This window comes from Plecotus auritus (assembly GCF_963455305.1).
Source record: "Plecotus auritus genome assembly, chromosome: 5".
NCBI lineage: Eukaryota > Metazoa > Chordata > Mammalia > Chiroptera > Vespertilionidae > Plecotus > Plecotus auritus.
This window is the reverse complement of record NC_137776.1, coordinates 128174117-128192871: the sequence shown is the minus strand read 5'-3', so window position 1 is coordinate 128192871 and position 18755 is coordinate 128174117. Positions and strand designations below refer to the sequence as shown.

General features: G+C 37.9%; 1 protein-coding gene across 12 annotated transcripts in view; it reads right to left on the bottom strand.

Annotated features, from left to right (window-relative positions):
• MPDZ (multiple PDZ domain crumbs cell polarity complex component) overlaps window positions 1-18755 on the bottom strand; it is a 203992-nt gene that overhangs the window by 82412 nt on the left and 102825 nt on the right. For 11 of the 12 annotated variants that reach the window (XM_080671321.1, XM_080671316.1, XM_080671323.1 and 8 more), the window contains 8 exons: window positions 18025-18208; window positions 17155-17226; window positions 14515-14624; window positions 11622-11768; window positions 10643-10807; window positions 6915-7100; window positions 5549-5758; window positions 3065-3181 (listed from right to left, as the gene is read on the bottom strand). In XM_080671321.1, the coding sequence (XP_080527447.1) occupies window positions 3065-3181; window positions 5549-5758; window positions 6915-7100; window positions 10643-10807; window positions 11622-11768; window positions 14515-14624; window positions 17155-17226; window positions 18025-18208 (1191 nt within the window). The remainder of the gene's footprint in view (window positions 1-3064; window positions 3182-5548; window positions 5759-6914; window positions 7101-10642; window positions 10808-11621; window positions 11769-14514; window positions 14625-17154; window positions 17227-18024; window positions 18209-18755) is intronic. The other variant, XM_080671326.1, reaches the window with a different exon arrangement.

The window sequence follows — 18755 nt, the reverse complement described above, 5'->3', positions numbered from 1 at the left end:
GAGAAAAATCTGGCATTTCATGCTGAAATTACACTAGCAAACAAGGTACCTAATTATGATCTAGTTATGGTAAAACTATTAAGTTATAAACAGCTATTGTTGGAAAACTCACACAGAGTGAGGTAGCAAATTTCACTACATATTATCTAAAAATCCTATTACTATCTTCTGTGGCAGAACCAAGTGAAAGATTCAAAACATGGTAAGCTTGAAGCTCTCCTTACAATTCACTCACTGTTACATCTCAGAAAAGGTAGAACCGACATAAATACTACCCTTATAAATACTACCAGCATTTTCTGCTTTAATGGCAAAACCTGATATGTTGTCTATCTTTGTGATTTCAACTTACACATTTAGCCAGGAGAAGTTGCACTAAAACATTACACCAGGTCATATTCTTGCAAAAAACATGAGAGGAATACAGATGGACAATTTCAAAATGAACTTCTCTAATAACATTTTTTCAATACATGCTCAAATTCACTAGTGTGTATCTATGTGGATATTTATCCTTTATGAATGTACATTGTGTACAATAATCCAAACATTAAATATTTAACATCTGCTATCTACATAGATAGTATGAACTAAGCCTTGGGCCATATATAATAATAGAAAAATATTTGTTTTAAGTAAAATTAAAAAAATGTCTCAAAATAATTTGTATACCTTTAGTTGATACCTCAGAATCTTAAAAGAGATCCTACAATCAATTCATCTAATTACTGTCGAGATAAAAACACCAGGGTCCACAAACATTGAGTGACCAATAAAAGATTATGTAGCTAGTTACAGAGAAGACCCAGGACATTTCCTACCATAAGATGCTGAGCTCACAGAAAAGTGGAACTAATCTTCTCTTTGACTGGTATGCATTTAAGGAGATTCAAGGAAGCTGTGTCAACTCTAGAAAAAAATGTATTTCTCCGGGCACTTATAGAGACAATGATACATTTGTGACCTGCAACATTTCAAAAGAATTTTCTGTTGCTGGAGACTATTTTACATTATCATACCAGAGTACTTTATGTAATTCATAGAGTTCTAAACTATCTCGTTTTGAAGTGTTAACATAATCCTATATAATACCAGGTGTACCGGTTAATAATGCATATTTTTTTCAATAGTTACACATATGTTGATATATATGCGATCTAATATGTATGCTATTTTGTTGTATTGACAGCAAGCTTCAAAATGTCATATGTCAAATTTTCTGAAAGTGTTAACATCACAGATATTTTTATGCTTAAAAATGTCGAATTTCGTGCCAAAAAAAGAGCATTTATGGGAAGTTTTAATTCATTATTTTGAAGAAAAGTGCTGCAGAAAGTTATTGTATACTTTGGGAAGCTTATGGTGAACATGCTCCACCTCAAGATACTTGTGAACGCTGGTTTAAATGCTTTAAAAGTGATGATTTCGATGTGAAAGACAAAGAATGTCCAGGTCAACCGAAAAAGTTTGAAGACCAACAATTACAAGCATTATTGGATGAAGGTGCATGTCAAACTCAAAAACAACTTGCAGAAAGATTAAACATTGCTCAGCAAACAATTTCCGATCGTTTACAAGCAATGGGAAAAATATTAAAGGAAGGAAAATGGGTGCCACATCAACTGAATGAAAGACAAATGGAAAACAGAAAAGTCATCAGTAAAATGTTGCTTCAATGGCACGAAAGAAAGTCTTTTTTGTATCGAATTGTGACTAGCGATGAAAAGAGGATTTTGAGAATCCCAAATGCACAAAATCATGGGTTGATCCAGGTCAACCATCAACATCGACTGCAAGGCCAAATCACTTCAGAAAGAAGACAAATGCTCTGGGTTTGGTGGGATCAGGAAGGTGTGGTGTTATTATGAGCTTCTAAAACCAGGTGAAACCGTTAATACTGATCGCTACCGACAACAAATAACCAAAGTGAACCATGCTTTGATCGTGAAACCACTAGAATGGGCCAGAAGACACGGCAAAGTAATTTTGCTTAATGATAACGCACCATCACATATTTTAAAACCAGTTAAAGACACATTAAAAGATCTTGCCTGGGAAGTATTTTATTAAGCCACCCACTGTATTCACCAGACCTTGCTCCTTCAGATTACCACTTGTTCTGATTGAGGGCACACACACTTTCTGAGCAGCACTTCAAAACATATTAAGAAGTGGGAAATTGGGACTCTGAATGGTTTGCCTCAAAACAAGAAAAGTTCTATTGGGACAATATCCACAAATTACCTAAAAGATGGGGGAAATGTGTAGCTAGCGATGGACATTACTTTGAATAAAGCACTTTTGATATTTCTTTTGAAATTATGTTTTCTTTGATTATAAAATCTGCATTATTCACTGGTACACCTGGTAAAAAGCTAATACGCAAATCGACCAAATGGTGGAACAACCAGTTGCTATGACACTCACTGACCACCAGGGGGCAGACGCTCAATGCAGGAACTTCCTCCATGGTGGTGACTGCACACCCACAGGGAGAGCACCGCTCAGCCAGAAGCCCTGGGCCGGGCTCATGGCTGGTGAGCACAGCAGCAGTGGTGGGAGCCTCTCCCGCCTTTGTGGCAGTCAGACATCCCCTGAGGGCTCCCAGAATGCGAGAGGGCGCAGGCCAGGTTGAGGAACCCCCCTCCCCGAGTGCACGGGTTTCATGCACCAAGCCTCTAGTATTAGCATAATGTCCATGGAGACCTGTTATCTCCTTAAAAGGTAGGCAAAATACTAAAATAATAAAAGAATGCCTAGAAAGACTCAGTATGAAATGAGAGCAAACAAATGCACCGACAAAAATTTGGTATGATGTACAGATTAGTTCTACCTGTTGACATATGCCTTGTTAAATAAATTTTCCGCAAATCCAACAAATAGTTTTCACATAGGTTTGTTTTTCTTCCCATTTTGAATTATTTGAACTATTGGAGTTGATGAGAAAATGTTTCGTTTCACAAATATAATGAACAAAGAATATAGTAAGACTTTAGGATATTTTGCAAGATAAAATAAGACATAAGATTTTTGAAAGAAAGCTTGAAAAGCTGTGGCCACTAACCAGAGCCAAGTCAGCCCTGAAGAGGGCCTTGTCAGCCAGCCCTTCCTCCTGGCAGGAGTGTGGGGGGTAGAGGAAGGAATCCTCCTTGGCAGAAACATAACCTTCTTCTGGCGAAAGCTGCAGGGAGAAGGAAGTCCAGCGAGTGAGGATGAGATCATGAAAAGGAAAGAGAACGGAAAGAGAGGGAAGAGGAGAGAGGGAAGAGAGAGAAAAAGTTAAAGGAGGAGAGAAAAAAATGGGAAAGTTTTTAAATGATACCACATGACTTTAACATAGAACATAAAATATGATATTCATATTTAACATTTGTATTTAAGATACAATGAGGATATTTATTCGAATACCAACATCATCCATTAGATAAGAATCCCTTTCAACTAAGTTTTTTCATTCTTCTCATAAAAGATGATCAAAATCAACAATATAACAACATAATATTTTATACTAAAGTAATCGTCTGGTCATTTTTATCTGACAAATATTCTGGCTAAACAAGTTTCATATAGAAATAAGGCAACTTTTATCACACTGACAGGAAGCCTAACATCTGTATTCCAACCTCAGAGAAAATAGGCTAACACAGTTAGACTAGAGGCCTGATGCACAAAATTCATGCAAGAGTAGGCCTTCCTTCCCCCAGCTGCCAGCACCGGCTTCCCTCTGGCACCCGGGACCTGGGCTTCCCTCGCAGCCCCCAGCTTCATCCAGAAGGTCGTCCGGAAGGACATCAGTCTAATTAACATATTATGCTTTTATTATTATAGATCAGTGGTCGGCAAACTGCGGCTTGCGAGCCACATGCGGCTCTTTGGCCCCTTGAGTGTGGCTCTTCCACAAAATACCACGTGCGGGCGCGCATGTACAGTGCGATTGAAACTTCGTGGCCCATGCGCAAAAGTCTGTTTTCGGCTCTCAAAAGAAATTTGAATCGTTGTTCTGTTGATGTTTGGCTCTGTTGACTAATGAGTTTGCTGACCACTGTTATAGATTATTATAGATAACTGTCATGCCTACATCACCCTGTACCATCAGTTACATACCAAAGTATTTTAGGAAAAGAAGTTTCTCTTCTTGTTCCACAAATATGAGTTAGTAGATAGTAAACCTCACTTCATATAAAGCTATTTTTCATATTATTGCAATGCATATGGAATTTGAAATAGTGAACATTCTCATGAAAGAAATTTATTTTGGAACTAGTTAGGAAAAAACAGTCTGCTTCTTAATAACTGGCATGGATTCTTCTGAGGGCAGTAAAAACATATATGGAATTAATGTTTGCCATTTTCTTTGTTGAACAAAAAGACCAGAACCAAATGTATGGTCAATCTTAACATAGAGGGTGGGGCAAAATAGGTTTACAGACATGAGTACGTGAAACACAGAGTTTCTTCTTGTATTATTATTTATTGATTATATTATTTTCCACATGAGGAACTGTAAGCCCACTTTTGCCGCACCCTGTATATGCAGAGTCCCAATGGCCTATTACATCCACCCTCATATTGATCTTCTGTTGTGATTTCTACAATTCTGGTTTGATTTCAGGTTAGATTAACATATTCTCCCTCCTCCCTTTTTTTTTTATAAATATATTTTCATAGGTTACCAATTCTTTGTGGAGTAAAAAGTTAGGCACAAAAAAATGTAATTAACATTTAAAACATACTAACAAAGCTTACTACTTCACAGTCAACAAATTTTTCCTTGATGTTTATGCAAATATATCCATGTGTCTGTGGTTTCTTAGGAGAAGGTATATTTGCCCTTTCATTTAAGAATATATTTATATACTGGAAAAAACAATCTCCCAGAGTGAGAATGTCTCTCAGATTTCACTGCAATTCAGTCTAAAGTGCTGTGTTGCAATCACTATACCCACTAAATGTATTGACATTATGTAAGCATGTCATTAGTTATTTTTAATATTGCAATAATTAATGACATGAGGGCTCCTCCCTCCCTCAGGAAGCCACCCGCTGATGAATCCACTTTGTAAAGTTCATTTTCTTGCTTTCCAGTAAATAGACAACAAATGTGTTGAAATTGACAGAATGCAGGACCTCAAGCCACTCTACAGAGATTCTACTTTATCCCACCCAAATTAAAGATCCCGCTGCTAGTTGTTAATGCTGTTAATTTCTCTAATACTCTACTATATAGGTATAGATATTTTAAGGCATTATTTCTTTGAAAATATTTTAATTCTGTATTATCATGACATTATCATCAAATACAAAAGGTCAAAAGTGAAGCACAAAGCAATGTTACGGATTTATTTCTGAACTTCCTGTTTTATTTCCTTTATATTTAAAAAATATTATTCAACATTAAATCTTTACTCTCAAAAGCCAGTAACAATTGTGTTGATAAAAAAGTACCAAAAGTCATGATTCATCATAAGAACATGTGAAGCTAAAAATAAGTGCACAAGCCATTTTGTTTGCAAATATTGAAAAGAATCAGTAAAATCCAAATTCTTACGGGTAAAGGCTTGGCAACTCCTATTTTCACCGTTCCTGCCGGGGCCCCCTTCAGGGCCTGCACAGCTTCCTCAAGACTGCTGTTCTCCAGGTTCACGTCATTGACAAACATGAGGCGATCCCCAGGAAGAAGGCGTCCATCCTTTTCAGCAACACCACCAGGAACCAAAGAACGAATCACGATTACAGTGCTCGCTGGATCTACGGGGTCCTGAGAGAAGGCAAAAGGACAGAGCAGGCAGCTTCATTTTACACTGGGAAATATGTTTACATGCTGCTCCCCCTGAACTGTAAGGGATGGGTAACTGTTTCGGGTGTCTTTAAAAAATTTCGTTAACCCTTCTAATGAATTATCTGGGCAAAAGTTCCCTTCACTCTAGAGTTTAGGAAGAATTCACCCTAAACAGGGCTCCCTCTCTTGGCATCATTCCTGAGTTGACCTTTCAAATTGTATAGGTAAGTTTAAAATAATTTTAACTTTTGTCAAATTTTATAACTATCATCTGAGGGTAGACAGATGTCAGATATATGAATTATTAACACCAGCATTTGTTTAATAGGAAATAACTGCTCTGGATCATCAGTAGTTGTGAGCATACTGAAGGTAGGGCCTCTCTCTTGAAAAAAGGAAGTATAAAGAGAGGCCGTACAGAATCTGGTGATGCAGTATAAGATACACAGCAACGTAAGTATTAGCACAAGGCTCCAGAATCAGGCCCTGTGAACGACACATCCTGGGGGAGACATCAGAGACGGCGACTGGCTCAGTATTAATTAATGAGGAGCAACAGCTGTGTCTATCCAATGGGCCGCAGCATTCCCTCAGCTACTCACACTGCAGTACACAATGCAAGGTAAGGCTGCAGGTCACATTTGACCAATTTAAGCTTATTCATATGAAATTTAGTCAAATGATAGGAATACTGGAATTTATAATATAGCCAATTATAAATCTATTATTTACTTCACACACAATAAATATCTAATACTTTCTGTCTTACCATTAAAATATGAACCATCAATTAAGTGCATGGAAATAAAAATAGTTTGGACATACTCCCCAATGTCCAAAAAAACAACAACAAACAAAAAAATAAAGGTATTCTACAAAATTCCTAAAATGTATTCTGCATATTCTTCAAATCCTCAAGAGTTACAATATAAAAGAGCTCAAGGAATTCAATGTTTAAAAAAATCCTTTATGATAATCAATGAAGCATATAAATTACTATTTGAAGGTTTTACTAGGGACAAGAAAATGCCTTTGATGATTAAAATAGTATCTGCCTTTTCTCTGCTATCAACAACATGCCTTTGTATATAGCATCTTTTATTTTAAAAAACTGTTAAAAGTCGGATAGATTTACCTGATAATCTAAAATGCTAAAGCCAAGTCCTTTGCTTCCTTTCTCCAGCTCGATGTGCTGAACATCTGCCTCCCACATGGCCAAAGGTCCGTGAACCTTCCCTGCATCCTGACCCACATCGGGCATCTCCAGCGCAGGCTCCTCGGTTTCCGAAGACCCAATGAACTCGCCGAGATCTACATGAGGCTGGTGACAGACCAGACAGCTCTTATTTCAGAGGCCCTAGATGAGCGGATACACATAACAGCACTCCAAGAAAAAGGGAGATTCTTAGCGTCTTTCCAGAAAAAAATACTCTCAAATAAGGGCTGCAACAACTTATCAGGAAACCCTTAGGAATTAAGGTCATAATTAGGGAAAGTTATTAGACAAGAAGAAATACCTAACTTATAACAGGCATTAAAATTACATGGTTCTTTCTGTAAATTTATATTTATTTTTGAAAGTATTGGAGATCTACCCCCTTTTCCCCCATTGAACCCCTCCACCCCACACCCACTCTACCCCCCAGGCCTACCGCAATATTGTATGTGTCCATGGGTTATGCATATATGTTCTTTGTTTAATCACCTACATCCCCTTCCCTCTAAGATTAAAAAAAAAAAAAAAAGTATGCACCAGGCCAGCATGGCTCAGTGATTGAGCACAGACCTATGAACCAGGAGGTCATGGTTGGATTCCCAGTCAGGGTACATGCCTGCATTGCCAGAGGCAGCCGATCAATGATTCTCTCTCATCATTGATGTTTCTACATCTCTCTCCCTTTCCTTTCCTCTCTGAAATCAATGAAAATATATTTAAAAAATGTATGGTTCAAAAATCTCATATAAAATTATTCAAAGGGCCCAGGCCAGTGTTTCTAAGTGGTTAGAGCACAGACTGTTCACCAAAGTGTCTCAGGTTCAATTCCTGATCAAGGACATGTACCCAGGTCACAAGTTTGATCTCCAGCTCCAGTCAGGGCAGATGCAGGAGGCACCTAATCAATGTATCTCTCTCACATAGATGCTTCTCTCTCGCTCTATCCCTCTCTGACTCCCACTCCCTCTAAAAAAATCAATGGAAAAATACCCTCCTGTGAGGATTAACAATATATATATATATAAATATATAAATATATAAATATATAAATACAAATATATATGTGTATAAATATATATAAATACACACACACACACACAAAAGTTACATCTCGGAGCATGATTGTGGGTGATTTTCACTTTTTTTCATCAGTGTCTGAATCGCCTCTGTAGTCAGAAGAAAAACAGTAAGCTTTTTTTTTTAAATATATTTTATTGATTTTGTACAGAGAGGAAGGGAGAGGGATAGAGAGCTAGAAACATCGACCAGTTGCCTCCTGCACACCTCCCACGGGGGACGTGCCCACAACCAATGAACATGCCCTTGACCGGAATCGAACCTGGGACCCCTCAGTCCGCAGGCCGATGCTCTATCCACTGAGCCAAACCGGTTTCGGCAACAGTAAGCTCTTTTGATAATAAAAAGTAATTATTATGATAAATAACAAATCAAGAAGCAATGGCTCAATGTAAAAGTTCCATGTTTTATGCAAACAACGGTTCTAAGCATCTCTGTCTTTTACACAAGATTATTTCACTACGGGGGCCGCTGGAGCGCCTCGTCTCCACCGAGATCCTGTGTGGAACCCCTGGAAGCAGCAGGGGGGGCACTCTGCTCCTGACTAGGGAGGCAGCCCTGTGTCAGACCTCCTCTCCGAACTGCCGGCCCCGAGTGCGCAGGCGCTGAGGAGCGCCCCCAGCTGCTTGTGGGAGGCGGACAGCCCCCGGGAGAGCAGGGGCAGCTTTCAGAAGTCCCTGGACCAGATATTCCAGACCCTGGAGAGCAGAGCCCCCCGTGCGGGGGAAGGGCTGTTTGCGGACGTGCACGGTCCCTGCTACGACCTGGACATCCATCGTGCTGATGGGCATGGTGGGCGCCAAGTCAGTCCCTGGCGACGGGTTCGAGACCTTGGCCTCTGCGGGCGCCCCGCCCCCTGGCTCCAGCTGCAAGCGGGACCTGGGCGAGCTGGACCACGTGGTGGAGATCCTGGTGGAGACCTGAGCCTGTGCCCTTCACTGCCACCCGCACATGGCCTGGCACCGCCTGCCCACGGGCAGCCCGCTGCGTGACCAGCAGGACGTCCGGGAGCGGTCCAGTCTGCCGCTGCTCGCCCTCCTGGCCGGGCTGGGCCGCACTCAGCCGGCAGCTCCCAGAGGTTGTGGCCACCAGCTGGACAGTGCCTGCCTTTCCTAGTGAAGTTTTAAAAATTGAGTTTTATACGTTTTGGGCAACATTTTGGCTTAAGATATATTTTGTAAATTTTTTATTATCTCTAAAAAAAAAAAAAAGATTATTTCACTAATAAATTGACATGCACAGTGGCCAGACAAGATTTGAAGTCAGAAGGGCCTGGGCTTGAAAATTGTCTCAAGGATTTCTCATGTGCTGCCTTGCGCAATATTCTTAACCTTGGCTTCGTAACTACCCATCTCATAGATTTTTGAAGATTAAATGAGGTAACGATAAATCATCTGGCACAGAAACAGAGGCTCAAACTGTTAGCTTCTTTGATAAAAATACATTAAAGTGACTCTAGATTAATTCAGCTGTTAATCTAGAAGAATACATTAAATCCTAGTTTGTACACTCTCTTTGCTTTTATTCAATCATTGCACAGCCTAGGACCATGGATGCAAATCTGTCTATCTGTTTTATTGTAATAATCGCATTTATATCACATAAAAATGTGTATAGTTATGTGGGGTACTACACAATTTGGACTTATGTTTATTATTCTACCCTATTCTAATCACCCATGTGAATATTAAACTATACACTTTATTCTTCAAAGTTTTCAAAATTATCTCATTTTACTGATTCCTTCAGTATAATGTAAATCAAATCCTAACATCATCTCTCACTGTATCTTAAATGGGATTTCACTTAGATTGTAAATATACAAAGTCCAAATCATAACTTCAGATATCTACTGTGAGTCTTCGAAAAAGCCAATGAGCTCCATTTCTTGACATTTTGATCTGAATGGAAAAGAATGAGCAAACATAAAAATGGGAGTTTCTGGATGTCACAGAGTATTATCTGACATGTAATGTTACGAGCTCAAATTTCTCATTTTTTAAAGTGTCGATAGTGTGCAAATAAGACCAATATATGTAGAAATGATGTGTCTATCCATATTTTAACCATTCCCTGAGCAGTAATGTGTGCCAGGCCCTGAGCTCAGTAGGTTACATAAAAGTATCACTCACCACAAAGATCGTATATACTCACTATTTACATACTTCGATTTTCTGCTCCATGAATGGGGATAATATAAGTATTGACTTCATACTGGTAGTATGAATAAATTATATAAGCATGTAGTGGGCAATGAAATAAAACATGCCTACATGACCTTATTTTAGCTGCAGAGTAATGCTCCAAGACAGGCAACATGACTTACATTGCACAGAGGAAAAAACTGAGATTCAGAAAAGTGAAGTGACTTGCCCACGGTCCCAGAGCTAGGAAGTGCCAAGCCTGATTCAAACCTAGTCTGTCTGACTCTGAGGTCTATCTTTATGAGCCATAGCACAATATAAGGAAACCAAACACCAAATAAAAGAGGCCTAAAAACAATTTCAAACACCATTTATCCTTTCCATTATACAGTATATTCAATTAGTCTCATATCCATTATCCAATACCTTTTCTGTTAGTTCAATGTCACATAGGTCCAGGCCATCCAATTCTGACTGGGTGGTGGGTGGCACAGTGCGACGACAACACACCATGGTCACTTCTATAGGCAACTCTTTTAAAATGTTCACCACATCTTGGTGATTTTCCCCAAGCAATGTTATGCCATTCACCTGAGGAAAAAGAGAAGTTGTCCAAGAAAGAACATTTCATAGCATGAATATTCTTTAGAGAACAGTTTTTCATTAAGTAAATATAAATTTTACTATTACCACAGTTCTCCTGTGCTCAGAACTGTAGTTAGACTTGGACCTTCTACAGCACTCAGAAAGATCACTAGCTTGCATCCATGTATGATCTCCCAGAGTAGTAGTTTGGAAGGAAGAGTTAATAAAAACTTCCCCAAAGGATGAATGGGAAAATGGATTATTTTTAAAATTTACATTTTATATTATTATTAAGTGAAATTGTCAAAACGGAAAATGGCACATATTATGCACTAGCATGCTTTTTATAAAAGTGAGGCAAAATAATACATTCAAACTTTAGTATTTATGAATTAAAAATATCCAGAAGGTTGCACAGAAACAAATGTAATTAGTTACCTAAGAAAAGGAGATAGGAACTGGGTGAATTGAAATAGGAAAAAGGCTTTTTATTGTAAAGCTTTTGCATTCTTTGTGATTTTTGAAATATGTAAATGTATTACATATTCTAAAAATTGAATAAATGTTTTAAAAATTTTAAAGAAGTTTTTATAGTTCTCTGTAATGAAAACAAACAAACTCAGCATGGAATTAGGTCTGAAAATCAGTTCAAATATAGATTTGAAATTTCTACTTTGGGTGGAATTTTATGTGTAGATCTCTCTTGAGTATCCTTTAGAGGGGAAATTTAAATAAGAACTTACTTATTCACCATGAAGCCTCCTGCAGCCTTTTAAGAATTCTATTTGGGGAGGGAGGGTAAAATGGCATAGCTCCTTACCTCCAATAGCTCATCTCCACTGAAAAGCTTCCCACTGTGTCCAACAGGACCTTCTGGTAGAACAGATCGGATAAAATGATGTCCCACTGTTGCTTCCAGACTTATCCCCAAACCACTGTTCTCACTGAACTTGCTCACATGGGCCACCTAAAAAAAGAAAAATCATCACAATTCTAATATTCTTTTATTTTTTAATTCTCACATATGTATTTTACTAGTGGCCCAGTGCATGGATTCGTGCACATTGAAAGGAAATTAGAAGGTGCCAGGACTTCCATTATACAGTATATTCAGATTAGTCTCATATCCATTATCCAAAACCTTTTGTGTAGTGGGCAATGAAATAAAATATCATTGCCCACTACCTATGTGACATTGAACTAACAGAAAAGGTATTGGATAATGGATATGAGACTAATCTGAATATACTGTATAATGGAAAGGAAGGACGGGACTGGGGCTTGAAGGGCTTCTACTGAGTGAGTGGGGTCCTTCTGGCAGGTGGGGTCCCTCAGCCTGGCCTGCGGGGATTGGGCCAAAACCGGCTCTCTGACATCCCCTGAGGGGTCCCGGAGTACCAGTGTGCAACAATATAACCTTAGGCCAAAGGTGCAATCACGCGGGCCTGTGAGGAATTGGGCTCCCTTCCCTCTGGTTCCGGGGTGCATCACCCCAGAACCGCTGCTGCCAAGTCACTGCAGCTCAGCAGCTCCTGCATTGAGTGTCTGCCCCTGGTGGTCAGTGCATGTCATACCTACCGGCTGGTCAGATGGTTGGTTAGCCTTTTATATATATAGATGTTTGCTCAAAGCAGGTCAACTTTCTCACAAAAGTTCAAAAACTGTATTGTAAAGTGGCAAAGCTTTGCCTCTGAAAGAGTACTGATTATCTATCAGTTTCATGAACCAACAGAAACCAAAAGGAAGCAGCGAGATGCAAGAACCTCAGATACTCTGCTGTGCCTATAGACACTGATAAGGATGGAAGGTAGTCTAAACTACCACAGATAAAATAAACACCTGAGCTCAAACAACAGTATAGGAAAGACACCCACTTAGCGCTTACTGTGTGCCAGGGACTGTGCTAACCCCCACTACACAGAATATCTCATTTTCTTCTCAGGAATAGATATAGTTTCTATCCTCGTTTCCCAAAGAGATTACCTTAACCACAGTCACACAGCTAGAAAAGAGCTTTGAAGCTAAGCTGTCTGAACTTAGAGCCCACACCTCTCACTTATGCTGTTTTGAGGGACAACATTGGTCTTTAAAAGTGAATCAAAGCTTAAAACAAGAAAATGAACTTACTATTTCATACTATTTTACAAAATAATGAAGAATATTACAAAGTCACCCACTTACATAAAGAATCCATTCACTATAATATTAAAATCGTAGGGTATACTAAAGATGATCTACTTAATCCGTGTGTTTTTCACTTAAGAAAACTGAGGGATAGACGGCCTGAGAAAAATACTGATTTACAAAGCTCTCACATCCTAATGATAACATGTGCAGGGTTAGTATCAGAAGCTACATCACCTGACTCTGAAATCTAATGCTGGATGAAATCCTTCTCACTTCTTAAATCCCATTTTATATATCACCTCCCCTGAGAAGTCTTCCAGTACCCCACTCACAATGCCCATCAATCCTCCTTTCTACTGCACCACTCCCCGCTGTGATTACATTTATGCCGTATAACTATGTAGCCAACAATTTAAAGTCAGATCTATGTCTAATTTACTTTTGTTGAGAGGCAGTAAATAGCTTAATTCTTTTTTACTTACAGCACACTTCTGCCCTTGACAGACTGGGAGTGTCATGTGCACAAAGGCCATTAAAAGTTCCCAGTCTCAGGTCTGACATCTGACTAGTCAACATTTGGCTAGTCAAAAGGTTCCCTTCACTATTCAGTTACCAGCAGAAGAGGTGCAGTCTCAGTTATGCAAACCAGCCTCCTCATAGACGGAACATCTCAACTTTCTTTTCATGTTAAATTAACCACAGTGAAGCTGGGCTTTATTGTATTTTTTCCTCAATGCAATTTAGAATGGTAATAACAGCTGTACTTACTCATTTCTTAACTGACTGTTAAACAACTTGAGTGTTTTTAAAAAAAAGATTGTCGTCATGAGCATTCAATGAATACTGCTTGGCACAAAGTGCTCAATAAATGTTAGTTATTAATAATATATGAAATCTGTTGTCTTTTATCTCTTCTAATCTATAGTTACTTGGATATTATAAGCAATAACATAAATTCAACCTAATCTAGTATTACATTTTTCCTTTTGAAATCCCTGAAATTTGCTGGTGCACATCTAAAGGCTGATAATGTGTGTCACCTTTATTAAACCTCTTTTTAGGAAGCAAATGACAACTGCTATCCTAGCTATGCAAACTATTAATAAACATAAAACATTCAATATGGCATTAGTGACATGAAAAAAGCAGACAGAAGTACATACCTCTTAAGTAAAATAAATACATGAGAGTGGTAATAGGAAAAGTATTTTTACAATTTTGTATATAGGTCATGATTCATTTCTGTTTTATTTTTAAGTAAATATTGTCATTCTTTTCTGATTCTTTCTATGAATCCCAAGTTTAATAATCAGAAAAACCACCTTCCTAGTATCTATATAAAATATACTACCACCAGGAATATTAAAACATTGATGATTTATGAGTTCTAAAACTTCAATGCCATTTATTTCAGTTTCCTGGTTACTATCAAACTTTCTCCAAATTGAATTTTTTAAATACCTGAGTCAGCACATTTAAATCTCTGAAAAAAACGCTGGACATTTGCTACTTCTCAAAGACTCTTTATGACCAACACTTTTATTGCTCTCATGAACTTCTTGATCAAATAGGGTAAGGTAACCTACCACTATCTCATAATTAATTCCCATAATTCTTTGCCACTTTTTCAGCAGGGCAGCTTCCTGTTGCTGTGCATCTTCCATTTCTTCTATTTCAGCTAACAGTAAGGGATACCCTGAAACAGTCAACACAATTAAGTTAGTGACAAACCACAAAAATTATCCTTATTTTAACATTCTGTACCAGGGGAGATCAGAACCTGTCTATCATACAAAGTCTGACTCATCACCCAATAGATGAGGTACTCTACTTCTCTACATATTTAGAACCCTAACATCTGCATGTTCAAACGCTATTTTCTTTTTTGAGAAGTCTTTTAAATCTTGATCACATTTCCATGAAAGTATCCATATATTATCTGACATTTATTTAAAAGAACCAGGACCCCGAGTCCCTCCAGGACCCCTTGGTGGTCTTTTGGTGTCTCTATAGTAAAAAACCATGCTGCCTTTTATGTTAGTTTATCTATTTCATTTTCATTGGTTCTACAGAGTAAAGAAGAACCATGCCACACCTTAACAAAAACAGAAGAAATTAACAAATAATATATGAAACTCATGTACAATGAGTATAAAAATAAGAAAAACTTGAGAAACAGAATGCACATTAAAATAAAACCCCATAATTGGAATTGCACTAATTGGTAAAAAGAAAAAAAAATTTGGAAAGAAATTCACAAAACAAATTATGTAAACAATATAGAGTTAAAATATTTAGCTAAAGTAAAAAACTGGTTGAAAAGAATTTGCAAGTCATATTCAAATATTTCCATATTTCATCATAGTTCTTCCTCATGAAGGTTGTCTTTTAAAAAATCTCTACAAGGCACACTCTAAGTTAAAACTTGAATATCCTTTTTAGCATTCAAATGTCAAATGTAAAGAGTGTTGTAAAATTCAGATTTCTTAACTGCCTATTTAATGGAATTAATGAGCTTTCACTCTAGGTCTATTCTGAACATCTTATGCCTTGAATTAATAAAATGATTTGATTTCTCTTTGAAAAACTGAAAACAATAAACTATATTTTTTTAATTTGGAGACTAGCCCACCCAAATGGGTGTTTTCTTTTCAAAATTAAATTCAGTCCAGAGAGGCATCACCATGCAGGGGTGAACACAGATTCCTTCAACTTGATAAGGGTTAGAAAGAGGAGTCAGCTCAGAGCCCTACCTCCTCACTCACCCTCTCTCTCTGATTCTGCTGTCCCATACAGAGCTGGGCAGTGATTCAAACAGGGTGGGCTTCTGAGTGCAGAAAGTGGGGAATCTGTATGCTGCTGCTAACAAATCTGAGATCTGTCTTCATACAACCCACACGCACAATCCTCCATTCTCCTCCTTCCCCAACTGCCCAAGTCAAAATTTCAGACAGATTTTTAAAATCCTGAAGTCCAGTCCTCTGATCTTACTGAGAAGCCAAATAACTTGTCCAGGCTCACACAATGAGTCAAATTTCTGTGGAGGTGGCAACTTACTCCCTTGTCTAAGGACCAAGCACTAGCATCGATGCATTAGGACACAAGTTTTTCCAAAGGAATTTGGGAGCCTTGATTCTCAGTCCAGAGCCTCACCCGTCTATCCTTGCACACAAAGCCAACTAGATGGTCTGAGCTTCCAGACAATGCCCGCACCCATCCCCACTTACTATCTAATTTTTATCCTTTCTCCCTACTCCTGATACTCACTTACACTTTAGCCTAAATAATTTCTTAACCTATTAGTGTAAAAATGGCAGAATGCAATTAACACCAGTGGATCTTACACATCTCACTCCAGGTATATCTTTGCAAACACATATACTGCTTTAAAATAATAAATATAAATAAAAATTTCAGCAAAAAATAAATAATTTAATAATGGAGTAGTAGATACTTTAAAGAACTACAAAGCTTCAATAAAATTATTTCATAGTCTTGTTCTTTGTTCCGTGGATTTAAGCTACTAAACTACCGAGAGCAACCTGACAGAGAAGGGAGGCACATAGCACCCAGTCTAAAAAGATCACCACAACATTCTGGCATAATTACATATTAAAACAATGTTGCTCTAAAAACAGTGTCATCGAAACCTGGTTTATAAGTGAAAGAAATCTCAGAAAGGCTTAATTTCTCTCTAATATTGCTTTCGGAACCAATTTCCCAATATTAAAAAAGTTTAGAACTAAACTTTTTTTAGAACTAAAAGTTCTAAAAGTTTAGAACTTTTTAAAAAATGGAGATGAAAAAGCCTCCCCAAATTTGACAGTTTTGTTCCTAGTAGCTTATGCTTTACAGATTCCCTTGTATTTATTTTAAATATGCCTTATAATTTTATGTTTGCTTGTTCATTAAGATAGACATATTTTGGCTGTACAGAAATACTGGGGTTGAAATAAAAACCACGTATTTACTGATTGAGTCCCAAAGGGTTCTAGTTTAAAAAAATGTATAAGAAAAGATCAAGTAAGAAAATATGCCAGCTATAAATGAACTATTTTAATCTACTAGAGCAATTAATCACATATATAAATAAGGATTTACAAACATCTTTTTGAAAGTGTTTTTCTGTAATTTACAATATGTCCATAGAGGCTTACGCACATTTATAGAAGTCATTCATCTATAAAGTATATGAAGAACAAAGCAACCTGGCTCCAGGTGTTTACCTTCTTCTTCAATGGGTAATATGCTGGTGTTTCTCCTCAAACATAAAGAATCTTCATCTTTTTCATAATTTTCTTAAAGAAAAGAATATTTTAGTAGTTATATCTGTTATAGAATCACACATTTGAATTTTTCAAACCCTACTGTATATATTTGAATGCCTAAATGAGAAATTGTTTTTGTAAGGAAACTCTTCAATAACCACTTATTCTTAAAGGAATGTTCTCTTGTTAATGGAACAAAGAAGTAATAAATTTCTCCTGTGATTTGCCTCCCTGTCTCCTCGTACTGTAATAGGTAGTTTATGACATAAATACCAGAATGGTTAGCATTTTGAGAAATGAAGCAGCACTTTCCAACCAACAGCCTGACTTCTACCAGTACACCTTGAGCCCGGTGAGCTACATAGGGATGTCAGTGTTTCCCAGAAATACTCATGTGTAAGCATGTTATGAATGACATTTCTAAATGGGAAATTAAAATCCATTCCTTCAAGGAAAGGCTGAGGAGTCAGAAACATCCTGGGGCTCAAATGCATAATCCAGGCAGATAGGTTCCGCCGAAGGAGAAAACATGATGAGGACATTGAAAAAGTAAGGCAGGGACAGCAAGGTCAATGACTGTGTATGTTTCCAACTCGGAAATGGTGAATGAATAAATAGGACTGGAAGTAATCTGCTTTATTCTGAAGTCCGTTCTATAGTTAATGAACACATCATTGTTCCAGTTCATGCCAACTTTATTAAATTTCCTTTTTACTTGGTTCATACTAAATAGTGAAGACTAAAAACTATTCTTTAAATGATTTTAGAATTAGAAAAACATTGAAATGCTTTAAGGGTGTAACTGAAAACCAGGTAACACGGCATTACCTTTGCTGATGCTGGCATTAGCAGGAGACAAAACCACATCTTTTGTGACGTCCTCTCTTGCCGTGAGCTCAGCTTCCTGCTTCGTTCCTCTCCTCATCAGTGTCAGGTGCACGGTCTGTCCCGTGTGCCGCAATACCTCTACTGCTTGTTGGTTGGTAAAACCTTGAAGGTTTGTACCATCTACCTGGTAAGAATGAGGCATGTTAAAAATTGAATGGATATTTGTATTACAGGTTCACCAAATGTGTAGTTACTTGCCTGTTCGTGTGAGAAGAATGGGGAATGAGGATTCCCCTAGAAGGGAATGGGCTGATGCCTGTTTGGGGACCAGTACTAGTTTACATTCACTAGAATCACTCAGGAGGGTTTTGTTTTGCTTAATACATATGGGGTCTCATTTCTAGAAATTATGAGCTAACAGTTCTAGCATGGGCCCCAGGATTCTATACCATTAAAAATATTTTGTTTCCACTCCTCAGGTGATCCGGATGCACAGTCATGTCTGGAAACCAGTTTTATGCAAGATAGAAAAGCATAGAAGACAGTGACAAAAGTGGTCACTTGGAGTGCTAATGTTTTCCAAAATCATTACACACACACACACACACACACACTTTAAAAAAGGAAAGACAACGAAACTGCACTCCTTTTAATTTGCCTCTTCAAAAAACGTATGTGATTTTTTTCTAGTTCACAAATGACAAGACATTTGAAGAGGCCCCTGTGAGCTT